The sequence below is a fragment of the Ambystoma mexicanum genome, chromosome 4p (genome assembly GCF_040938575.1).
Source record: "Ambystoma mexicanum isolate Mex_15411 chromosome 4p, UKY_AmexF1_1, whole genome shotgun sequence".
NCBI lineage: Eukaryota > Metazoa > Chordata > Amphibia > Caudata > Ambystomatidae > Ambystoma > Ambystoma mexicanum.
Genome location: NC_090927.1, coordinates 577,987,797 through 578,014,563, shown reverse-complemented (window position 1 = coordinate 578,014,563; position 26,767 = coordinate 577,987,797). Strand labels below are relative to the sequence as shown.

Below are 26,767 nucleotides of genomic sequence, written 5' to 3'. Positions count from 1 at the left end.
GAGACATTTTTATGATCTGATATTATGTCTTCCCATACCCCATCCTCAAATGGTTTGACAATTCCCTCTCCCATCTATCCCTGCACTTCAATGCCGCTCTTGAGCCCCGTTCTATCAATATCTCATCAATCTTGGAGATGGCATGACCCACTTCCGCCATAGTCAGCAATGCCTCAATAGCTTTGCTCTGTATGGTCTCCCCAGAGCTATTAGGCCACCTGCCCTCCAGCACCTTTAGTACTGTATTGTGTAGCAAACACTGTCCCTTGTGTATACCCTTGACCTTCTGCAACTCAGTGAACAGCATACGCCCATGTTAATTTCTCAGGTATCCAACCGTAGCTATGCCACATGTTTCCTATTGTGATCGAACCATTGCCCTACTGCCTGGTATACCTTTCATTATCGCCACTATGGGGGTCTGTGGGGATAGTGGGTTATCTAATCCCATGATATGGCAAGCCTTTTTCCAAATCTGTATTCCCAATTCTACCAGGTAAGGGTTACTATATTGTCTCCTGGTGGGAATCCAAATTAGATCTCTAAGGTATCTCTTCTTTATGGCTGGTTGTAATAATGCAGTGTCTGCCGTGGGATGATCTGCCATCCATTGTACTACATACTGCAGCTGGCATGCCAGGAAATACAACTCGAAATTCAGTATTTTCAACCCCCCATGCCCTTGGGGCCTTTGCAGTACTTTCAGCGCTACTCTGCGTCTCCCCCTTGCCACAGGAAGCCTCTACATAACTTGTCTAAATCCTGGAAAAAACATCAGGGAATGCTGTACGGGACATTTCCAAAACAGTGCATGAGTCGCGGCAATGCCACCATCTTCAACAGTGCCGCTCTACCCATCACTGATAGAGGTAGTATGCAACAGAACCTCATTGAGTTCTCAAGCCCATTTCTAGCATGCAATGTGTTCTATTTGTGCTCTCTTTTGGGGTCATGATAGATGCTAATCCTGAGGTATCAGAAGGAGGTCCTGCTTGACGGCAAAGGAAGGACTGGCAAGTCCCTCTCTGCTGCCCCCACAGTCCCTAATGGAAATAGACTTGACGTGTTCTTGTTTATTCTGATCCCTGTTAGTGCGCCAAAATTGTCCAGCACGTATGGCAGGTTTCTCTGTGGGTCACTCAGGTATAGCAACATATCGTCAGCATACATGGATACTATATGCCTAACCCAGTTTACCTCTATCCCGATATCCCCATATTCCTTGCATAGATAGGCGGCTATGGGTTCCGTCGCCATGATATATAGCATGAGGGACAACGGACATCCTTGTCGCGTGCCTCTAAACAATTGCCATTTATCCAAGTATGTGTTCCCCGTCCTAACCCTAGCCATCGGTCTATTATATATAAGCTGTACCCACTTCATATACTGCGGACCTCTTCCCATCTTTACCATGGTGGCATACAACCAGTCCCAGTACACTGAGACGAATGCTTTGGTTGCATCTAACGACGCAACCGCTCACTGAGCTGTACTGTCTTTTGTACTGTAGATCACATGGTGCAGACTTCTCAAATTCTCCGCAATATTCCTATCTGGTACATATCCAGTCTGATCTGGGTGAATTAGCATTGGTATTACCCTATGAAGTCTGTTAGCCAAGATAGCCGCTAGGGTCTTGCTGTCCTGATTCAGCAGGGACAGTTGTCTATAGGACCCAAAGTCACTATCTACCTTATTCAGTTTAAGTAATGGGAAAATCAGGGATTCCCTCATGCTGTTCGGGAGGATTCCTGCTTTGTACGCTTCATTATACACCTTAGCAAGGAGTGGTGCCAAGGTGTTTGCGTAGCCCTTATAAAAGTCCCCCTGTAAGCCCTCCATACATGGGACTATTCCGGAGGGCTACGTTCTAATGGTAGCTATTATCATCTCAGGGGTTATAGGCTTTTTCTAGCATTTCCGACTGCTGTGCGTCTAGGCATGGTAGGGTGATAAGGTCTAGGGTACCCTGTAAGTATCTTTCTTCATCTGCCTGGGGATCCGCATACAATGTCTTATAATAACCGGAGAAGACCTTGTTTATGCCAGCTTGCGTGTTTATTTCCACCTGGTCATAGTCTCGGATGGAGTATACATAGGGGATTTCGTTTAATTTAGCTTATACAGTCAGGATAACATTCTGCCTGGTTTGTCGCCCTGTGCGTAGCTCCTTTCTAGGTATCTTGCATGGTTGAATTTCTCCAACCTGACACATTGCACTAGGCATGCTTGTTTCAGCCTGATCACCTCTTCTACTTGGGCACTGTCTGTAGCTGCCTCCTGTTCCGCTATTTGCAGTTTACTCTCAATGTTTCTCAGGTCATTGATACTAGTTTCCTGTACCCCCCTCCAATTTCCTGACTCAGCTATCATTTCACCTCTGATGACTAACTTGTATGCTTCCCAGACTGTACCCACTTTCTGCACGCTGCCTTCATTTACTGCAATAAAATCTACAGTCTTCTTCCTAATATGCTCAGCGAAAGCTCTATCTAGTAGTGATTCGCTTCTCAACCACCACGTGGGCATGGGCGCTCTGGAGGAAAATACCCACCATTTTACCGTAAGTGGGGAATGGTCAGACAGGATCCTGGCCAGGTATTCGCCGCCATGATTTCTGTCATATATTCCTCCCCTGCAAAAAAGTAGTCTATTCTTGTATAAACATTGTGTGGGGCTGAGTAATGCGAATACCCGCTGCCATCCCCATGTTGTACCATCCAAAGGTCGCTCAAATGAAAATGTTTCAAGAGTGTGTTAAAACGGTTGCTTGTGTTTAGTGTCTGGTCTATCCCTGGTGGGGTAAAGTGTACAATTAAAGTGCCCCCCCATATCACAATTTCGTCCCTATAAGGTCTAGCACACAATGATCTAAAAAAACCATAGCTTTGTGATTTGGTGCATAGGTATTGACGATGCATATTTCCCGGTTTTTCTATCATTCCATGTACCCTAGCCATTCTACCCACATTGTCTGACATTGTGGCCAGCACCTTAAGTGGTATTGCCGGGTTTACTCAAATAAGGACTCCTCCTGCGTATGAAGAATAGGTGGAGCGCGCCATCACACCTCCCCACACTCCCGCCAGGATCTTTTGCTTCTGTGCATCCAAGTGTGTCTCCTGTAGTAACGCTATACCCACTTTATTATGCTTTATAGACAAGTGTACCCTTTTGCGTTTAACATAATACTTAAGCCCCAAGACATTCCATTTCATGATTTTAATAGTCTCTGCCATTCCATTTCCATACCAAGGGTATCATTGGGGTCCTCCCTCCATTACCAGACCATGTGTAGCTATGCAGTGTTATTACCTCTATGCCAGGCCGCCCTTTCCTCCCCCCTCCCCCGCTAACCAACCCCAAACTGAACTCAAACTTACCCTGTCCAGCTGTACTAAGCACACTAGGACTTCCACGTTTCCGCACCATTCGACCAAAGCAGTAGCCCAGTCTCCTGGTGCCGAACGGGCGGGCACTATGTAGTAACCCTAAAGAAAGCTAACTTTAGTGGGAGAAGTAGGACCGCACGTAGCGTTCCCTCTACCGGGTTTCTGTGGATACTTAGAACTTCTCCTGTCATTTTACCAATTATACTGCTTCCATACTCCTAATAGGCAGTATTTACCATGTAATCTAAGCCTATTTTCTCTCTATCCGGTGTGTCCAGACATCTACCATTAATCAATACTAAAAATTCCCCAGCCCTGTAGCTTACATTCACTTTTGTGAATTCTGTTCAGTAGCATCAGGGGTCTGAGCACTGCCCATCCAGTCTTGTGCCTCCATTGGTGTCTCGAAGATTGCCATTGTGTAGAACCTTAAACTTCACTGGGTACATCAACATGTACTTTAGGCCTGCCTTCCTTGTTTTCGTTGCACTATATTGGGCCCTTCTCTTTAGGACATGGAAGGTATAGTCTGGATACACTGCGATCTTCAACAAGACTCATTGTATTGTTCTTCCGGCTCTGGAGAAGGCAAGGATTTTCTCCCGGTCTTTGTAGTTAAGCACTTTTGCTATAATGGGTCTGGGCAGGGCCCCTGGCGGTGGCTTTCTGATGGAGCGGTGTGCTCTTTCTATTGTAAATCCTTGTGCGAGTTCATCCGCTCCAAATTCCTGCAGCAGCAAGGTTTCGATATATGTAGTGGGGTCAGACCCCTCCGTACCTTCTGGCAATCCCACGATTCTGATGTTATTGAGTTGTGCTCAGCCTTCCACGTCCTTCGCTCTGTCGCCCAGCAATTTCACTTTGTGCAGAAGGATGTTGATGTCCTTAACTGTCTGCACTCTGGCTGTCGTGTTTTCTTTGACCTGCTCTTCCAGTGCATTCCGCCAAGGCCCATACATCCTGCCTTAACAGTTCTACATCGATGCCCACAGCATCCATCTTGGCTTCCAATGTTCCTTGTAACTCTGCAATGGCCTCTAGAATCTGCTGATTCCCCTCAATCATTGGGTTCATCAGGGGGGATGCCTGTTCTCTTGCTTTGTCTCTGCAGTCGCATTCGTGCCTAGGAGTCTGTCCTTTCATAAAGGACTCCATTGTATTCTGCTTATTCTTTGATTTGCTTCTCCTGGTTGCCATTGTGTGGCGCCCTCTTTTTGTTTGTTGCTTTGCTAGGCCCCTGGGCGTCCTCCACTGTGGTGGGAATCTACTACCTCTGTATCCTTGGGTAGTCTATGCCGTCTCGTCAACTCTCGCTCTCCACTGTCATCTTTTACCTCTGGATTCTCTTTGTTGGGTGCAGGATAACTTGTCCAAGGCTATGTTTCTGCATATAGTGGCTTTTATAGTCTCTCTGGAGTAAAGGTACGGGTCAGTTCTCTTTGACACCCCTATCTTCAGTGTAACTGGGGACCTTCAGTTGGAGTACACATGTGTGGCAATATTGCGCATTGCTGACTGCCGTATTACCAGTCTTTGCTATTGCTGCTCTGTGCTCCAGCAGGCTACTGTTATGCTCACCTGGTCTCTGCGGAGGCGTTGGGGCACGGTTGCAGCCCTCCCTGAACTTGAATCACCCCCTTCAGGCCTCTCCCTCAGTAGAAAAGCTGTGAGCGGCGGTATGTGGTGATACTGCTCCTGTGAATTATGGAAGAAAAGCTCTGCGTCCTGCTACTTCTGGCAGGGGCGTGTCGAATGGTATCTAGTTCCTTCACTGATCCCTGATAAGGATTAGTCCAGTCTAGCTGTGACTATGCTTCTCCTTATGATTGGTAAGTCTTTCTTGAGCTCTTGTGATGCTGTTCGTTCTGTTTAATGTCTTTATATGTTGCACCTATTTATGACCACAATAATGTCTCTCTTCTGTTTTCTTCCCATAGATGGAAATGCAGCCTCAATGCAGCTGCGAGACGTGGCTGGATGGAAGATGGATGCTACCGCAATGTTGGACAGCAGGTAAGTGATGGTTTAAAGAAAAGCACAAAGTACGGTGAAGCGCAACCTTAAACTGACTGTTTTTTCGATGTCTAACCTTGTCTTCTGTTTTTCCTTGCAGGCGCTGCTGTCAACGAAGGAGCGTGTTGTGCTGCGGTGCCAAGATGAAGATTTTGGCGTTCCAGAAAGTGTAAAGATGAATACTTGGTTCTTTGAAGAGATGTACAGGTAAGAACAGCTTCTCCCAGTTGGTAAGTATGCTGGCAGGAAGCAGCATCTTCAAAGGTAAGTCTGACCTCAGGCGACGGTGAGCATTACGCTGCTTGCAAGTGCAGAATAACGCAAAGCATCTGTCTTGAGGATCGGGGCAGTTTATATAGCGGAGATCGTGGGCACGCCCATTAGGGCCGGTTTACCAGCCACACCCTGCCACTCCTAGAGAGTGAGCACGTGCAAAGGCAATCCATTAGCAGACGCACCCAAGAATACACTTGGGGCTGCTTAATGTATGAAATGTTCAGGGTTAATGTATCTGAAGTGCTATGTCCATAATAAAAGCTTTTTGGTGTTAAATGGATGTTCTTGTTTACTTTTGTTCATGAGCCTGGCGCAAAAGGCGCCAGGACAGTGTCCACCGAGGGTCTCCTGTGCATGCAACCCCTGCATGACTGTGCCCCTGACTTCATGACCATGACAGCTACGTGTCCCGCCCCACTAGAGTCTTCTTTATTCAGGAGCAATGCTTTATATCCGCCTGAGCACAGTCCCCCATGTGGTACCTGGTGGCCAAGGCTGAGACCTGATCCCGAAGGAGCATTGCTTATCTCTGCAATATTGTGTCTCCGATAGGGGAGGGCAGGCTGAACCCCAGGAGTGCCTGTGTGGACAGGTTTCCTTTATTCAGTTCTTCCGTTCTGCCGGTCCCTTTAGCCAGTGATGTTCTCATGGGTGCCCTTAGTTTGCAATTGCCGACCTGGCTATGTGGTATTCAGTCTGCTCTTGACGGTGCTCCACTTGCACGTGGGCCATTTGGCATCTCCTCCTAGGACTTAAGGGCACCAGGACAGACTGATTCATCTTACGTGCTCCTCTCATAAAGAGCGTAAGCGCACAGGCAGTCGTGGAGGAACCTTGTTACAGTAGTAGAGGACAATCCTTGCCCCCGGAAGGCGTTTCCCCCCTGTTCTCCTCTGTTCGGCACTACCCTAGCCACGGAGCCCTGGAAGGGTGACGACCCCACTGGTGGCTGTACTCATGCCTCCTTATGTCAATGCTAAAATGTACTTTATTCCGCTGATGATGCGTTGCCCACATTTGTGCCCCTTGCATGATCCCTTCTTCTGGCCGTAGTATTTTGGGCATTCACAAACACAGACTTATTGTACTACTTCCCTTGCAGGTGTCCCAAGTCAGAGTTATAGTCCACGTGCTTTTGTCATCTGTTTGTATCACAGTCCCCAAGTTCTTCTAGATATATGGGAAGGCACACTCTACTCAGGGTGTTGTCCCATCTGACTTAGTCAAGTGTGTTCTGCTGTTCAGTAATGCAGTGCCCTGCCTGCTACGGCCGTTGCGTCCGCTCGCCCAAGGTTCTATGCTCTATGGCGTTCTGTCACGGATCTTCAGTGCACAGAGGGGCACTTGTTGCTGGCCAGCACCTGCTTTGTTCTCCGCGAGTGTCACACGGCCCAGACCGGGGTTTGCAGCACAGACGCTTCGTATCCCACGCCGTGTGGGCTTCAAATCTGGGAGGGTTGTTCTCCCCTTCGATGTCCGCCGTCCTCACCAACATGGTTAATGGGGCGTTGAGGCCCCGCGGCCCAGGATTTCTAGGGACGGCGGAAAGGAGCCCTCTTATTATGTAATTATTGCCTATTTCTATAGCGCAGAGCCCCCCCACGAACTCCTTACTGCCCGTTTGTTGGCCGCGGTCTCCCTTTTTGACAGTTCCCTCCGTCTCCTCCTCTGTTGCCACTGCGGTTTCACCTTGGGCAAGTGTTTTGCTTCTGTCCCAAGCTCTTTCTCATGCTGTTACCCAAACGTGATGGGCCGCTCGCTATATTCCTCCAGCCGCCTTCCCGTTGCGTGGATGTCCCCACTTGGCCATGGATGACTTGTCTCCTTGCCAGCAGTGGCCGCATCTCAATGGGTACTTTCAAGTGTCAGCCACTCTTCGGAGTCACCACTCACTCGATCACCAGTCTTCTGTAGTCTCCCTGGGAGCCTGGTACAGCTGCCTGCTGATTATTCGGTTTCTATACTGCTCTTCTCGTTGTGTCACGCACCCGTATGATGTGCCCTCCTGTCTCGGCAACTCCGCCTCACTCACTCGTTTGTGCCTTTCAGCCTGGTCAATTCTGAAGTCCTTGTCCTCAGCGTTGCTGCGCCACAATTTTCCTTTGTTCACACACGCTCCATCTCCGACGTGACTGTTCTCTCGGTAATAGCTTCTATGGCCACATACTCCATCACAAACCTCTCCTGTGTTTCCTACAGCCGCTTACTAATTTTTAAGTTATTTTGTAGTTATAAAACAGAAGTATGTAGCTTCTCAATACTCAGATGACAGGAGCCTCCAATGAGCACATCTGCCTCACATGGCTGCTAGCCACGCCCCCCTTGTGGGTTTGTTATGTCCAAAACTTGTACAATCACAGAGGTAACTACTGGACCCGTGCAGACAGTAAGACTTTAACCCTACAGTGCCATTCTAGCCAGTCAGTGGCATACAATAGCTTTCCTGCATTCCATGATAAATGTGGTGCTCCACCCACTGAAATTGGGAGGTATGAAAAATGTCAGAAGTCCCCAAGCTAAAAGAGGGGATTTTAAAGAATTAAGAATTTGAAGAGTAGATCGTACCAACTACAAGTATGAAGACACTCAATTGCCCATCGTATTTCAGACACAAACATGTATTTTACTGCATACACGCCATTCTTCAGTGGTATAGCTCACCATCAAAACGAACTCTAGGCCTTTCCAGAAACATCTGCCGCCATGTGGTGTAGAGTGTCGGTTTGTTGCAGGTTCTGCCCCAGATCTTCAAGCAGGCCGAGCGCCAGATTTCAGGATCCCTGGTAAAGAATAAATAATGTAAATGCTAAAGAAATGACTTTTAAAAGCAATCACTATACGGCACAATAAACAAATCTCTCACAAACCCATACTGTACATCTTCCAAATGGCCAAAAATGCTTCAGAATGTAGCAATAAAAAACAGAAGAACTAATTACACATGGCTTTTCAACTGCCAGCGGATCCCTGTAAAGACTGGTTTGTTTGGTGCTGGTGTTTCAACAGACCCAATTGTTTGGTCAAGGTTTTAAAAAATATATATTTTTATTCGATTTTCAAATTTACAGAACGAACAACAAAATTTAAATCAACTTTCTCCTCCATAAACTTACCCTGGCCCTCTTACCTAAATCCACATAACCTTCCATCTCCCTAGTACACTGGACATTAAAACAATATACAATTCACACAATGTCCAAAACACACAGATTCTGTGGGTAATATTGCTCCATATAGTCTCCATGCAAAAAGTTCAGAATCATGGCCTAGTCCGATGAAAACTTAGCCTGTTCCTCTTGAAATCGAGTAGGTGACCCATTCCAAGGATAAAAAATTCCACAGTTTATAACACCAGTCTCTGATGATGGGTTCACCGATTTCCACTTCCATGCCAGCATCAAGAAGGCTGCTTGCTGGAGAATGTAATAAGTTTTCCTCATATCTTTTGGCCATGCTATATTGTCTGGTTAAGCCATGCCCAGCAAAGTTTCTTCAAGGCTCATCTCGGTCTTGAAATCAAATGCATCAGTTCCGGGGTCTATTTATTTTAGGCAGCCATGATTTCTCTCCCGATCTAGACCCTACTAAAGCTTTCCATCTGGTGCCATCTCTTAGTAGAATCACCCTCAAACCATTCCCTTATCACTCGCAGCTGTGCTGCATGATAATATTCCCTAACATTCGGAAGTCTTACACCACCTCTATTTGGGGGGAGCATTAACATTTTCAATGCCACCTAAGACGGCTTGTTTTTCCATATAAACGTTGATATTATTTTGTGAAGCATATGAAAAAAGTCAGACGTGACTCGGATCAGGAGAGCCTGAAAGAGATATAAAACTTTAGGCGATATTACCATTTTAACTGCGTTTATCCAACCTAGCCACAAAACCATAAGGGAGGACCAGGACTGAAAAGGCTTCTGAATATCCACCATAAACAGATGGAAATTGGCAGAATATAATTCCCCCAGTGAACTTTTTATATTTATGCCCAGCACCAGATTACCATCCGGGTTCCAACAGAGCTGCAACGCTTCAATTGCTTTGGGCAATTCAGTTTGTGCAAGTCCAAGATTCAATATTTTAGACTTGGTAATATTGATTTTTAGGCCAGCTACGTTGCCAACATTTTTCAACAGAGACAGTGCCACCAGCAAAGAGTTTATTGGATTAGAAAGCACAAGCAACATATCGTCTACATATGCCATCAGCTTATGTGCGTCTCCCCCAAAAGTTATGCCTCTTATAGTATCCGACCACCGAATTTGCGACAATAGTGGTTCTAAGTATAAAACATACAGAAGAGGTGATCGGGGACAGCCCTGTTTCGTGCCTCTACGGAGGAAGACTTGCGGAGACAACTGACCATTTACCACCAATCTGGCTGTCGGATTCGCATAATTGGCTCGTACCATCGGTAAACACCGAGGGCCAAATCCCATAGCAGTTAGAGTGTTAAACAAAAGAGACCATTCAAAGCGATCAAATGGTTTTTCAGCATCTAACAAAACCAATATTGTCCTGACTTTTAGCCATTTTTTCCAGTAGATGGCAAATTCGACAGATGTTATCATGGGTTTGCCTACCTTTTATAAATTCTGTCTGATCTGGGAGTATAAGATTGGGCATCTGCATTTCTAACCACTTAGCTAGAATTCTTTTATAGATTTTCACATCTATACTGATGAGAGCAATTGGGCGGTATGACCCGCATTTCACTAGATCTTTCTCTGGTTCCGGAATTATAATTATTTTGGCTTCCTCCATCGAATTTGGTATCTTACTCATCTTAGCAAAAGAATTATAAAGATCTGTTAATATCGGAAATATAGTTGATTGACATTTTTTATAAAATGAGGCAGCATTCCCATCCGATCCTGGCAATTTGTTCATAGGATGGTTAGCTATCGCCTGCCTAACCTCCTCCCGCGTAATATCGATATCTAAAAGTGCTCTATATGCCTCTGTGATTGTTTCCAGAGGGGTATCGAACAAATATTTTACTTGTAGGGGGTTATCTGGTATGTCTGATTTATATAGGGTCGTATAAAATGCCTGAAATTGTGCCAACATTTCTTCTGTCGAGGATACTGTCTTACCTGTTGAATCTTCCACCCCTTGAATTGTCTGAGCCGCCCTTTTCTGTTTAAGTTGTCTAGCTAAAAAAGTGTCCGCTTTATTAGTTTTGATATACACCCTTTGCTTTAAATACAGTAAGCTTTTTTGTTTTTGCTTGGTTCGTGTTAAGTCTCGTCTTCCGATACTGTGTTTGAAGTGTCATTGATGTATCTACCTCCAATTGACTTAATGTGTTCTTTATCTCGGCCTCCAAATCTATTTCTATCTTGCGTTTTAGCTTCCCCCTGGGTGCTTGCATTGCAATAATCTCCCCTCTAAGGGTCACCTTAAACGCATGCCATACCACATCTAACCATATCTCGCCACCAAGATTATGACTAAAATTGTTGGTTATTTTGCCGTCTAGCTCATCGCATAGGACTCGATCGGAAAGAATCTCAGTCGGAAATTTCCAGCACCATAATGTGGGGGAAAAGTAAAATCCAGCGTTAATGGGGCATGATCTGAAATGGAAATTGTGTGGGTATACATTTGTGACACTCTACCCATCAATATAACTGAAACCCAGAAATAATCAATTCTCGAGCAGGATTTATAGACATGAGAATAGAAATTGTAAGCCCTTTCCTCTCCTTTCAAAGTTGGCTATGTGTCCTTATGCATCAAATGTTCAAATGTCCCTTTCAATGCCACGAAGGAATGGAACGTGAGGTTTTACTGGTAGAGCTTCTCTCTCTTACCGGGTCCCATGCGATATTCAGATCACCCATCAAAATCATTACACGCTGGGCAAATTGTTCTAATTTGGTTAAAACTGCCTTCACCCCCTCTCCCCCACCCTGTATTTGGAGCATAAAAGGAATCCAGAGTTAGGGTCTGTGGACCGAGCTGTATTAGCAGCAAGATGAAACGTCCCTCTAAATCAGCTTGTATTGTCTAGATATTGACTTGCGTATCTGCCCTGAAGGCAATCAGCACTCCTGCTGATTTACTCTTTGCATTAGCCTGCCCAAGTATCGGGAAGTGTTTTATCCTCAGTTTATAGTGCTCTTGAAGCTTAATATGAGTTTCCTGTAGAGCAATAAGGTTGGGTCGATATAGATCTAATACCCGTTCCAACTTCCTTCTATTGACGGGGGAATTAAGCCCCCTAATATTAAGCATCTGAATTTAACATCATGGTATTTCCAATCTGGCAAACCTATCCTTCTTACAAACGGACAAAATATGCCTCAAATTGACATTCCATGTACCAAACCCCCCCCTGAACTTTACCCGCACCCCAAACCCTCCCACAACTAGAACCAACAAATCTCTCTTAACCGGTCCGATAGAACAGCGAGTGGAGTGCTCGCTTTGACATCTGTGCAGAGCCTGCTGACGCAGGTTCAAATCCCGGCAGGGCCAAACTCAGCCTTTCCTCCTTCTAAGGTCAATAAATGAGCACCACACACCGTGGTTAATAAAAAGCAGCACTCAGATACCTGAGGGTTTGTAGCGCTATATAAATGCTATAATATTATTATTAACCTTCCCCTTTCCCTGGTGTAGATCATCCTTGCGAATCTCTCTTTGGACTTCGTCCTGAGAGATGGCCCACCCTTTAAACCAGGGATATGTGCAGGGTATGCTAAATCCCTCTGAGTAGGTCTTTTATGAGTCCCAAGATGAGCATCTGCTGTGCCCCATCTTCAAACATAGCTTTAGAGTTCTAAAATAATGTACCTCATTTCACCTCAACGTAGACAGCCAAGCAACTTATTCTCTCCTTATTCAGTCAGGTTGGCGCGGGTTGCTTCTCTCTGGCAATAGGTCCCTTTTGAGATTCGGAAAGAAGTTGTTGTATAATTGACCACTCCCAATGTCTCGGCCCACAAGGTGCATGTAGTCCGGCCACCGCAGGTTGATCCGGCTGATCTTGTTGATCGAGTTGTAGAATACGGGCCCCCCTTTCTTGTTAGTGATACGGTGCTGCTTCCCCTACCAATGAAAAAGCAAATCAAATGCAAAGGTTCATCTGTAGGGCATATTCTGAGTCTGCAAGTGTTGCAGTACTTCTCGCATATCCCTTTTTTGTAATGTTAATGGAGAAATATCCTGGTACAATTGATTTTCATTCCCATTGAGCGTAATTTGTGTCGCTTTTCTAGCTTCTCGTAAAATCTGTTCCTTCTAGGGGTAATTCACCAATGCCACCAAGGTGTCCCTAAGGCGCGTTGTCGACTCCTGGCGCTTCGGCGCCACCCTGCGTATTCCATCAATGGGAATCGTTATCTCTGCTTCGTCATTCAGTAGATCTTTGAAAGCTCACATAACTTCCTCTTTTAAGAGTGAATCGCTCACTGACTCTGTATGCAAATGTTAGATCTTCTTGATCTGTTCTTGAGATCCTCGCACTGTAACTCAACAGTAAGTGCAACTCGAGCCAAATGCTCAAAAAGTTCTTCTGATTCGGTAGAGTCGTGAGTCAAATCCTGTATCGCCTTCTCGTTACCGTCTGTCCTTTCTTCAAGAGCTGTAATGTCCTTAAAAATATCTACCAAGGCAGATTTAAATTCTCTTGTAAAGTTATCGAATTGCTGCTGTAAGGAGCAGAAGAGTTTATCCTGTAACACCTGGAAGCAGCGTTCCATATCCTCTTTCTAGACCAGATCGCTTTATTGTTCTGCTGGTTCCTGCGCGCTCCCCGACCTAAGCAAGGAAGTTCTAATAGGGTTCTCCTTCTGGGTGTGTGAAAGCTTAGGGAGGCAGTCTTTCCTTTTCTCTTTAGGCCCTGGCATTGACTGTGTGCACCGCTTGCCCAGTAATGAAAATCAGTAGTGAGTACTAGTGTAGCTTCTGTTGAGATGCGTGCTGGAATTCAAGCCTTTGTGAAATTTGTAAGTACCACTCCCATGGTGGGTGGGGGGGGGACTGGGACATTTCCCAATTGCCTCTTCGAAACCCAAGAGACCAGCACCCAACACAAATCTACTTCCAGCCACACACTTACAGTGCCAGTGCAAAAGTCACATTTTCATTGCAACCTGTGCCCGGAGTAATTAAATAGAGCCGTTGTGTATGGCAGAAATTATTGCAACATTGTTCCACTTGCCTTACCACTCACTCTGCATGTCCATGCTCTTCAATATGCCTTCTGACTCCTCCCACCTAGAGGCAACTTAAATGCAGATCTGCTGAATCAGCACCACATCCAAAAACAGAGTAGAAACAGTAGAAACACATCCAAAAACAGAGTGAAGATGTTGGCGTTCCGGAAAGTGTAAAGATGAATACTTGGTTCTTTGAAGAGATGTACAGGTAAGAACAGCTTCTCCCAGTTGGTAAGTATGCTGGCAGGAAGCAGCATCTTCAAAGGTAAGTCTGACCTCAGGCGACAGTGAGCATTACGCTCTTGCTGCTATCTGAGATGTTAAGTATGTCTGGAAGTCTGTGTGGCGTTTATTAGCACCATTGCCAGTTCACATAAAAATGAAAGGAGCGTGAAGGTAACACTTCAAGCTATGTTCTTCCCAGTATTCGCTCTGTAGAGGTGCCCCATATCACATACAGACAATTCGGGGTAGGGAGGAGTATACTGAAAGAGAAAGAACTTTACCCGAGCCTCTCCCCTTTTCCCCGCAGCTCAGTCCTCGCAGTTCAATTCGACGAGGTCTGGAATGGGCAGAAGAACCTGATGAGTTTATTATACGCTTTGCTTATGCATAAGGAAAATGCAGCCGGAAATGTTCAACTTCCATGTAACGCTGCAAAGTCTCGGCGATCACTTCCAGCCCCCAATGGTCGCCTACTTCTTTACATAAGTCCCGCTGTGCAGCAGATTAGCCTCCCGCTCCCAGGGGCAGTCGGGCCTCTTGTTCCATTGTTAACTCACAGCCAGGGAAAGCAGGATTCCACTCCGGGAGTAGCTAGGTCTGGCGTGGCACGGGAGGCACTGCAGCATACCAGCTTGTCTGAGCCTCCAAATCCAGCATTTTATGGGGCTCTCCTCACTCCCCACCTTGTGACAGAAGTCCGGTGCATGTTTCTGGTGAGGTTTTGCACAAATAAAAAGTTTCACATCAGAAAGCTTCTGATGGGTCAAGGAGCACTATCTAACGTGCCTTCAATGCTTGGCGGCCATCTTGGATCAGACAGTTGTGTTTATGTTGTGACTACTTGATTTGTGATGCACGCTGTCTTGAAAATGCGTGCTTGCTTGAGGGGCTAGCCAGGGCACATCCTTGAGGATGGGGTGATATGGTAAAGTCCTGTGATGAAGCATGCTGCAGCGTGCTAGATGACTTTCAAAGGGGCCAAGGTGGCACCTGGGATTCCGTCAAATAAGGCGTTGTCGCGGTTCAGGTCGGAGATGACCAGAGCTAGGACAAATGTTCTGAAACTCGGGACAGGGATGAAAGGCTATACTTTGTGGAAAAACACGTTGGTAATATTGCTGTTTGGGTTTCCTCTGCGACGTAGATTAATACGAGTTCACAGCAGTCACTAAAAACAAGAGATTTTGCACTGGGCTAGAATGGAGAGGCAAATCATCCATCAAGCGTCATGTCAGGTCAGCTACTTCAGGTCTTAGGCATGCTTGGGTGGGGGGGGGGGTGTTCCTTAGTAAATTAAATTCAATCTTAGTAGGGTTTTGCTGCAGGTAGCAATTTGATGTCCAGGCTTGGATGAAGGAGAGAGTGCTTGAGTTGATGGATGTCGATGATGCAATTTATCTTAAGCTAAAGCTGTATGCGATTTAGGTATTGGTATATCTTGATGTTTCTGATGGCGAAGAGTTCCGCCAGAGGTTCCATGTAGAGGTTGTAGATGACCGGAGACAAGATGGAGCCTTGTGAGAGTTTGTAGGTTACGTGGCAGTGCTCGGATCTTTTGGCACCCACCTGGACGAGTTGGTCTCTGTTGAAGAGGTATTATGTGAATCACTGCAGGATTGATCCATCAAAGCCCATGAGCATGGTGAGGATGTTGAGGAAGGGTTTATGGCCAATGGTATTAAAGGGAGCAGAGGTAGAGGAAGATGGATAAGCAGGGGTCTCCTTTGTAAAGGATGTGTAGAGCATTATTGATAAACCTGGATTGTACCTGCCTCTTAGACAATGTGGTCAGAAATTGGACTGGCAGTACTGTAGGAGATTGTGCTGAGTGATCCTTTTGTGCGATGTGGCAGCAGCCTTTTCAATTACTTGGCAGAGGAAGGGTAGGTGGTCGATCAGAGTCGGTTGGCCAGGTAATCTGGCTTGAGTTTGCATGTAGCATCTGTCCTATTTCCAGTGCACCTGGGAAGGTCCTTTGTGTGAGGGATGCATTGATAATGTTGAGAAGTTGTTCGAGTGCTCCACTTTGGATGACCTTCAAAATGTAGGAGCAGTGGGTTTGAGAGCTGCCCGAGTGTTGGTCGTTTCTACCAGAGTAATTGTCCTGAATTAAGACCATCTTATTAAGTGGCAGGCTGATATGAGTGGATGCGTCTGGTTTATTTGAAGTGGTCAATAAGTTGCCTTATCTGGTCTATCTTGACTGTGAAAAAGCTGTAGGTTTGATAGTCTGTGAGGTTAGCGGCTATGCTAGAATAGTTTAGTATGTATCGCCGGTAAAAGCCAGTTAGCCTAAAAAAAGCGCAAAGTTCCCTCTTGGTTATGAGTGTTGGTGTTAGTTGGAGAGCTAACTTTGTCGCTCTGCAGTTGGACCAAACCATTGCCTACAAGAAACCCAGATATTTAAATGTTGACTGTGCTAAGTGGCATTTCCGTAGGTTGGCAGTTGACTGACATTTTCTTAGAGACCTGACCATTTCATATAGACGGAAAACATGGTCTGGCCAACTTTCACTGTGTATCACGAGATCATCTAAATATGACCCACAAAAGTGTGTGAATAGATTCAGGACTTTATCCATAAGGTTTTGGAATGTGGCAGGAGTCCCGTGAAGGAGGACAGTTAGGACCTTAAATTGAAATAGACCCTCAGGGGTTGAAAAAGCGGTTTTCTCTCAGTCTGTGGAGTTAATAGGGACCTGCCAATACCATTTTGTAAGATCAATCGTGAATATGTATTTTGCGGAACCTAGTTTGTCAATCAGATTGTCTATCCAGGGCATTGCATAGTTATCAAATAGAGAGATCGAATTGAGTATTCTGAAATCAATGCACAATCTCCACCATTGATTGGGCTTTGCCACTAACACAATGGGTGAAGACCAAGGAGACTGATGGTTCGATAACATTGGCATCATTTCCTCCACCTCTTTCTCTATTTTTCTTTTCCTTGACTCTGGTACCCTACAGGGTCTTAGGTTCACAATTTTTCCTTGAGGTGCTCTAATGGAACGAGAAAAGCCTGGTTGATTCACAAATATATCGGGGAACTGGGCTACTAAATCAGCGATAGCTGCCTACTAGAATGGTGATAGGTCTGGGGAAACTAGGGTGTTTTCTTGGCCGACATCAGTGAGAAGAGTGGCTATCGTTACTGTTGGGTCCTCACTTGGGTCTACTCTTCATTCTTTGAGGAGATTTACATGGCAGAGCTGTCTCTTTTGTCTCCCATCGGGTTGAGAATAAGGTAGTCAAAAGGAGCATTTCTTCTCAAGTAATTTATATGGGCCGAACCTCTTTTATACCATTTTATTTTCGGATGTTGGTAGCAGGACTAAGATTGATTGGCCTACGGAGAAGGAGCAGGGAATGACCTTTCTGTCATAATTAGCCCTTTGATGTTCTTGAGCTTCTCTTAGATGTTTTTGGACAATTTCTCTTACTGTCATCATATGTAGTGTGAGGGTACAGAGTCCGCCACAGGGGTGGAATTTTGCTTTTTAAAGACTTATTTATACCAAAAAATAGGAAAGAAAAGCCTATCTTGGCCTATTTACTATGAGTGGTTGCCCTGCCCCAAATAAATAACACAAAGGACCTGGTTAGGATGGCTGTCAAACAATGTCCACTGTTATGTGTCTAAACCCATTTTCATCCCTTACACTTTCAATCTAAAGAAAAAGTAAGTGTCTTCGTAATTCCAGAAGGAGCTCTCTGCTGTTCTGAATGCAGACACTAAAGTATAGTTCTTATGCAAACGAAAGTATATAGTTCAATGTTCACAAGTTCAGCCAAACTGAAGGATAACCCAGTTCCCCACTCTCCTGGGGGAACCTCTTCCTGGGTTCCTGGTTCCACTTATCCGCAAAACAAAGTTCCTCAAAATTTTCTGGAGAATTCATCTTCCCCAGTTTGTAGCACAAAATGATCCTTACCAGTCTTTTGTCGGGTCTGGTTCACTAACCTGCCAGACCTCACCATAGACTTTTCCAATAGTACACCAAGTCTGGTTTACACCAGACCTGCCAGACACGTGTCTCTCAACTTTCAGTTCCAAAGATATTCGTGTCTTTGGGCTCCAGCAACTAGTTGTAATTCTTCCTGTATTGAGGTGGGACCTTTGTGTCTTGGCTGGATCCTTGGCCCTTCGTTACCTAGTGTCCACTTGGACATCCCTGGTACGGTCCCCTGTCAGGTACTGTTCCACCAAGGTGCAGCCTCAATGCTCATATATGATTGTATGCCTCTTTTGTTGTTCACGTGTACCCCGCAGATGGGGAGCAGGTGCAAGTGGATCTAGGTCACCTGGCCTAAGCCCCGCCCACCTGGTTCCTTCCTGCCTGCTGCTCTTTTTCACCACTTAGCAAACCCCGCCCACCTGGTGCCTTCCTGCTTGCCCCTCAGTTTCCCTACTTAAGGAGCTCTCCAGCCTCTTTTCCTTTGCAGATGGGGAACAGCTGCAAGTGGATCTAGGTCACCTGCTATAAGCAAACCCACCTTCTTAGACCTGCCTCTTCCTTCCTGCTCTTAACTATTAGATCAAGGGCATCTCTCGCCCGGGTGTCTGCAGTGAAGGGCAGACAAAGAAAAGGGCAATTCCTGTTTGGACCGGTTCGGAGCAGGGGGACCCAGAGCCAGACCCCACTGCTCAGACAGCAGGTAAGCATGCACCAACATGTGTTACTCCCTCTGTCCTCACAGGCCATCCCCACCCCGCCCCCTTTGGTCCCCCCTGTGATGTCCGCTTGTGCCACCCCCCTTCTCGCACACAGGTGTTGCCTGTTTTGCTTGATTCTTCTACCCTGCTCCCCCTCAACCTCCTCCAGCCTACTTCTGCAGGAGTCTGTCCTGATACATTCTGGTTTCACCATCACTGTCTTGTGGCCAATGCTGGATTTGACTTTTATGGACTTCATTCATTCACAGTGGCAGAAACCTGTGCAGTTCCCTTAGGGACCACTGCAAAAGATTTAGGACTACAGGTGGTTGGCAGTAAACCCAATTGGTAGCAGTCTGTACCACCCAGATTTACCTGGTAGCTGTGGCTGAGCAGCCAGACTTCTCTCAAGATGAGTTAGGCAGTATATAGAGTATACACAATAGGTACAGAGATACAGTAGCACAAGCAAACACTGACCAGAGCTTTGGTGTAAAAGTATATAATTATTTAAAGACACACTTGTAAATTGCACTAGCACAAAGAGGTTAATAAATTCAACACACAGTCACTATTATATATATACAACCCTAATTACTTATTAGACAAGTCTTGATGAGAAACACCACTTATTTTCAGACAGAGGTGAGCGCTTAACATAAAATGGCACTCTAATAAGTTATTAAAAAAAGGAGGGAAAAGGCAGGGTTATGAAAGCACACAAATTTCAATACTTTTCAAAGAACCACAGTGAGTCAGGTTAGGCAAAGTCTACTGGAGCGCAAGGAAACTCAAATGCCAGGCCCACTCTTAGAGAGAGCAAGCAAAATGTGTCCAGGATCACACAGTGGAGTTATGCCCAAAGAGTCTTTGTAGAAAGTTGACAAAAGATTGAGATCAAGTCAGGAAAAGTTAGTTAACAGGTCCCAGGCTAGCCTAGGTTAGAAAGTTGAGGATTTACCGTCACCCGAACGATCTGTCGCAAGGGAAGCCAGGCGGGACACAGTACCTGAAAGTGGGAAGAACGCTCCAGCGGGGGCAGTTGTTCTGGCAGCGGGTGCAAGTCGGTGTTTCGTCCAGAGGAAGAGGAGGTCTCGACGTGGAGGAAAGCTGAAGGTTGTTGCGCTGCCAGGGAAGAAACCAGCCGCAGAGTTTCCCGGTTACAAGGTACCACCCTTTTCTTCGCTGTGGTGGTAAGCCGTGGTATTCCGGTTGCCGGGGTGCTTGGCACGGGCAAGGCGGCCACGAGATGGTCCAGGAAGGCGAAAAGACGGGCAGACTGGTTATCCCCACCAGTCAAAGGAAGAAGACTCTCCGGACTGGAGATCTCCTCTGTCGTCGGGAAAAGTGGTGAGACGGTTCAGCAGGGCTCCACCGGTGGTGCCGTCGTCGCAGGTTGGCTCGGCTTCTCCCTCCTCGGATTCTTTAGGTCCTGTGGTGACTTCTGAAGTTCCAGTCCCCAAAGCCCTGCTTTTATGCAGAAAACCCCCATTCATTCATCCTAGCTGTCACTCAAACATGCTAAGTGGTGAGCCGGGCGGCTCACCACTTGGGCCAATCACACAAGAGTGCGACTTGAGTTGCCGAGGCAACTCAGTCCAGGGTGCCTAAACTCCCTCCCACACCCCCTGTGGTACCCAGACAGAGTGGAACCACTTTTGGAGGCTTCTGTGGAGAAGCCCGCCAAAAAGTGGAACAAAGGGCTCGAAGCGAACACAAACGCCATTTTGGAACCAAGTTTCGACAAAAAAATACCAACCGGTGAATTTATATTAATTTAATAAACCGGCGGTATGTTCGAGGCTATGTTAAAAAGTGGTAGCCTCGAACAATGGGAAAATCCCATAGGAATATATTTGCGGTCGAATATAAAAAGTAATATCCACTGCCACCAGCCAAAACCCGTCGGGGGGGGAACTGAACAGTGCCCCCTCGAACAACAGACCCCGGGGCAATCGAATTGCCCCGACAAGTACGTCCACAATAGGATGGTTTGTACTGGTTCTGTTCACAATTTGAGACTAGTAAAGCCAATGGTGACTTTACATGCCCTGGGAGACAGTAGTCAGTCCCAGGGTATGGAGTCTATGTTTGGGGGTCTTTACGACACCGAGGGTGCTGTTTAACCCACATACCAAAAACACATGAAGCCCTATGGGGTAAAGGACCTCATAGCCCATAAAACAAATACAAAGTCCAAGAAACACCTCAAATCATGTTTACGAGTGGGAGGAAAACAGTCTCACTCTTAACAGGAGAAAAAAATAAACCCCAAAAATCCAGCAAAGCTGCTGGGGGACTCACTAGGTTTGGGAAATTAGCCTTTACAGAGAATTCGCCCTAACAACGGTGCATCACTCTTTCTCAACTCTCATGATGGACTTCCTTTGCATCTTGTACTCATGGTGGCCCTGATTCATGCTGTTCCCATCTTCATCTTGTATCCTGGCTTGCAACATTATGTGTTACTGACTTCTGCAATTGTATTCGCTCTCCACTCTTGCTTCTCCACTCTTTTTGACTGCTTACTCTCCGTTCTCTCCTCATTTCCCTTCTCCCTTTTCCTATCTCCTCCCCTTACTTTCTTCTATGCACTTACTCTATCAGAATTGTCCCTGGACCTAATACGATAGCAAACTCGTCTGTTTCCTCCACCCTCCCATTACTGTTTTTTCCTCCCCACGCCCCCTCCAGCACTATCTGAAATGTCGTCAGGCCTAGTATGATAGTCGCTTGCTTTGTTCCTCCCCTCCCTTTCTGCACCCATCTCCCTCACCTTTTGTTTTTCTCCGGCTCTACCAGTAATGTCGTCAGGTCTAGTACGGTAGTCACCTGTTTCCATTTCCTTCCCACTCTCCCCCTCCCTTCCTTATCTATGTCTTAGCTCTTGCACTACCTGAAATGTCGTCAGGCCGAGTACGATAGTTAATTTCACATCCTTACTGTTCATGGCCTGTAAAATGTAATTTCATTACCCTTGTTCCCTCCCTTGCCTTGAAGCGCTTTGAAACATTGTGTATAGGCGCTATATAAATAAACTACCATATCATATCATTTCACCAGCTTCACATACTTCATATTATACTGTATATTCTCCTTCTCACCCCCTTGTGCTCTTTGGGATGTCCTTATTCAGTTTTTTTAAGTTTGTATCTATTTGTATGCTTTATTTTTCAACTCCTTGGAATCTTTAGGGTGCGTTTGTAAGGTTTGCAAAGTTTCTATTAAATTGTATAGGATCCCTAGGGCTCTTCAGGATGTTTCCATGAGGTTTCTCAGCTACCTCAATGCCCCCCGGACTGGCCCGGCCCTTTGCCTACCTTTGGGAAAACTCTGGCTGTCTCTGGTCTCTTCTGGAGTTGGACTGAAACTACTCTGTTCCTGTTGTGCACTGCATTCTCCTTTTCGTGGGTCTGCAGCTCCTGTGTCTCTCATTCTCACCTTTGGCTGCCCGTGTCTTTGTTCATGGTCAGTTTTCGCTAGTCTGGCTTCCCGTGTCCGTGTCAACAGTCAGGTCTGCCTTGTTAGGACCTCCTGGGTACCTGTGACTGTCTGTGTCCTGATCTCCAGTCTTTGTGTTCTTCGGTATGGGACCAGCGTCTCTCTCCCTGTTCCTCCAAGGCTGGCTGTTCGACATGGGAATTAGTCTGTCTTCCCTTTTTACCATCAGGCTTGCCACTGGACAGCTGTACTGCATGAGCTGGTTCTGCAGTAAGTTTTCGCATCCTTGGTTCATCTTCCTCGTCACCGTTATTTTTTGCATCAGGCTTGGGTGAGTCTCCCTCTTCCTCGTCCTAGTCTTATTAAGGATGGCCTCTGCTAAACCATAACAAATAGTGGTGCTGGGAATCAGAGGGACTTGAGTGGGGGTTGAGGAAGGTGGGGACACCAAAGGGGTGAACAAATATTGCACTCTCCCAGGGCAATTGTCACCAATCCCATGAAGGATTTCCCCTCCCATGAGATCCACCCGCTGAGAACCATCCCCAGGGGGACTATCAGGTATCGGCCTCACCTTCCTGGCCGCATGGAAAATGGCCTCCCCCACCATGGAAGATATGACAATAGCCTGGGATTCGTCATGGTAGACGTACTCTTTGTGGGGTTTGAGAAATTGGTAGGATGTTCTCCTCTCTCTTCCCATGTCTCCTTCAACATATCCCAACAAATCCCAGGGTTCTCTCCCATAAAGCAATTCAAGTGGAGGAATACCCTAAAGAGGCTTGAGATGTTTCCCTTATGCAAACAGATCCCATGGGATCACTGTGTCCCAATTTCTTCCATCTGCCACTACCAACATGCGCAAAATCCTTTTTAGCGTTGGATTAATGACCTCCACTAAGCCATCGGTTTATGGATGATATATTAAGGTCCTTAGTGTCTTGATGTTAAGGATTTCTTTTACTTTGCACAAGGCATGACAAATGTGGTACCCTGGTCTAAGTATTTCATTAGGGAATGATACTCGGCAGAGGAAGGGTATCAAATGCGTCAGTATTTGTTAAGTAGTGTTGTTTCTCAAAGGGTAGGCCTCAGGATATGGGGTGGTGATAAGGTGTGGCATAAACAACAATCTCTAGATGAATTGATTACCCCACTTGGACGTTTATAGGGCTCCCACTAAATCTATGGCTATCCTGGAGAAGGGAATATTAATAATGATGAGTGGTTGTAGAGGAGCGGGCAGAACTGGGGTGGCTGCAGTCTTCCGACATACACATCAGCAAGTTCTTAATGTCTGAATAAAAAACAAGTCAATAAAACATCAGTATTACCTGACTGAGTCTTTCAGATTCCTTGATGGCCTGCGGTCAAGTGGGTGTGGGCTAACTCTAATACTACTCTCCTAAGGCTTTGTGGTACCAACAGGGCCCGAGAGGAGCCCTCAGGGGTGGCATCTCCCCTATAGACTAGTCTCTTTAACTCCTTCCTTTCTTCCTCCGGGATTACTTTAGCAAATGCCTCTAATTATTAGATTGTCTATTTTTGCAAATGCCAAATCTGGGAGGCGACTGCCGTCTTCAGTCTTTTATGGAGGTTTGCCTTTCTTGGGCATGTTGGCCTCCCCAAATCCCTGAAAACCTCTATCAATATCTTTTGGGGTCTGTACCTCCCAGGGTTTTGGGAATAGTATGGTCTCCAATATCCCTTGGGCAATCTTTTCCCCCTCCTTTACCATACATGGATTATTCCTGTGATTATCTAAGAGGATTTTAACATCACCCCAGTAACCGGGAACAATGATTCTTGCCATCACGTCTAACCCATATCTCCAACCTAGTCCTGATTTCGAAGCTAGCCTTATGTATGTTCCTTTAGGGGGGTTAATACTAACCCAGTAGGAAATACCCGTCTTTCAGCAGCTGGTATTACCACTTCAGTGGTACACTACAAGTCAAAGCCAATGGACTCTGCTGCAGCTACTGTAGGTGCACTGGCATTGGTGCTCAATTTTGTTATCAGTTGGTCCTACACCCACTGCTGGCACCATATGTGGCAGATCAGAAAGAGGACACAGATTTCCCTCCTATCTCATTGATGAGATGATTTTTTATTAACTGAAAGGAATGAATGCCCATCTATCCCTATGCTAAGGGTTTTCCCTACCTAGAAGAACTACGGTGCTCTTCAGTGAGTCCAAATCAGAATCCGTCCACTGTCCAAACTAACCCATTCTAACCCTACAACTATTATAATAACAAAAACCAGGTTTACTGACTCTGTTCTCCAGTAAACTGGTTCTTCACAAAGTTCAGGTTAGTAACGCATACTCAACAAGTTCTTGGTAATTAATTTTATTAAGTCACAGTTCAGAAACTGAGTTCTAACAAAGTTACTCACTGTAGTAACTACCTTACTCCTAGTCCATAGTCCCCTTTCCTCTATACTTTTGGGACATTCCGTCCAGTGGTACGGACCGGAGCACTTTTTGTAAAAAAGCATCAATTGAAAAAAGTGTCCTCTTTTTACGTGGGATACCACACGCGGCCATAACACTGCCCTCCTTAGCTCTGCCCAGCACATCACCCTTCAGTCCTTTTCTATTGCCAGGTCTGAGACCATTTAAGCAATAATAGAGGATACTTATTAGAGGGGACGGCGGGCGAGTGTATGGAGGAAAGGGGACTATGGACTAGGAGAAGGTAGTCACTACAGTGAGTAACTTTGTTATGCTCCTACGTCCCGTCCCCTTTCCTCCATACTTTTGGGAGATTACCAAGCACTCCTCACAGGAAAATGGGTGGATGGAACTCCTTTACTGAAAGAGGTTTTTAAGAACCGCCTGCCCAACCTGAGCATCGGCTCTGGAGCTCAGGACAAAGCAGTAATGCTTACAAAAAGCTGATGGGGAAGCCCACGTAGCTGCTCTGGTAATGGTTTCCCAGGGAACATATTTCTGGAAGGCAACAGCAGCTGCCTTGCCCCGCACAAGATGGGCATGAATTCCCTTTGGAGGCTGAAGGCCCTGAACGGTAAACGTCTCTGAAATACAGGAAGAAATCCATTGGGAGATAGTTGCTTTCGAGGGGGGCTTTCCTTTTGGATCTCCGAAGGTCACAAAAAGCTGGGAAGAGCTCCTAAGTTTAGATGTTCTGTCCAAATAAAACTTTAGAGCTCGTCTGACATCCAAATTATGCAATACCCTCTCGGCATCGGAGGCTGGGTCTGGAAAGAAAACAGGTAAGGAAATAGACTGGTTCAGATGAAAATGGGATACCACCTTTGGAAGGAAAGAAGCATTAGTCCGGAGGACAACCTTATCCTTATGAAAGGTGAGGAATGGATGTTCTACAGACAAGGCCTGAAGCACGCTTCCACGCCTTGCCGAAGTCACCGCAATCAGAAAAGTCATTTTCCACAAAAGTAACTTCAAGTTCACTGTATCCATGGGCTCAAAAGGTTTATAACATAAGGCAGTGAGGACCACATTAAATTCCCACTTTGGATGCAGGTTGCGCATAGGTGGATAAAGATGTAATAGACCTGCAAAGTGTCTTTTAATGACAGGGTTTGTCAATGAAAAAGAGTAAGTGTTCGTGGAGCGGCAATAGCCGACAAATAAGTTATACAAGACAAGACATGCATGCCTGAAGTTGCCAGATGAGAAACTAATGACAGGACAGTGTCGATGGTAGCTTCTCTGGCGTCCAGCTGCTTAGCTAAACACCAGTGACAGAACCAGACCCATTTGATCCTATACTGAGACCTTGTTGAAGGTTTTCTAGCTGCCTGAATAATACGCATTTTATCTGCGAACAAGTTGAAACTTTCTAAGGATTTGAACTCAGTCACCAGGCCGCCAAACTGAATGATTGTGGGGAGGGGTGCCACATCTGCTGTGGTGAAGGAGGTCGGGAATCAGCGGAAGCGGTAAGTAGACTGACAGATGCTGAAGCTCAGAAAACCAGAATCTGGCTGGCCGCCAAAGGGCTATGAATAGGAGTGCAATTTGTCATGTTCCTGAGCTTGGATAGCGCCCAGTGAATCAAAAGGAAGAGGCAGGAAGGCGTAGGCCCTCATGTTGTGCCACAGAATCTCGAGAGCATCCCGCAGGGAAGAAGCTCCAAGCCCATTCCTGGAAGCATAACGAGGAAGTTTCCTGTTTGATGACGTCACAAAGAGGTCGACTTCTGGAGTGCCCCAATGGCGAAAAAGGTTGGAGAGGATCTCCGTGTTTAGTTCCCACTTGTAGCTGACCACCGCTCGTCGGCTGAGAGTGTCTGCAGTCACATTCAGTTGGCCTGGAATGTGCACCGACAGAAGCCAAACACTGTGCTGAATGACCCATTCCCAAATCTGAATGGTTAGATCTACAAGGGGAGGAGACCTTGTACCCCCGCCCCCTGCTTGTTGATGTAAAACATGGATACTGCATTGTCTGTGCAGATGCGGACCACTTTGTTCACAATCACTGGCTTGAAAGCTTTGAGCGCCAGGAAAATTGCCAGAAGCTCCAGATCATTTGTGTGAAATTGTCTGTCCTGTGGCGACCATAGGTTGAAAACCTGAAGATGAGCCAACGTCACG

General features: G+C 46.1%; 1 protein-coding gene across 4 annotated transcripts in view; it reads right to left on the bottom strand.

The window, feature by feature from the left end:
• FBXO9 (F-box protein 9) overlaps positions 1 to 26,767 on the bottom strand; it is a 1,471,688-nt gene that overhangs the window by 447,314 nt on the left and 997,607 nt on the right. For all 4 annotated transcript variants that reach the window (XM_069606124.1, XM_069606121.1, XM_069606123.1 and 1 more), the window contains one exon: positions 8,346 to 8,464. In XM_069606124.1, coding sequence (XP_069462225.1) covers positions 8,346 to 8,464 — 119 coding nt within the window. The remainder of the gene's footprint in view (positions 1 to 8,345; positions 8,465 to 26,767) is intronic.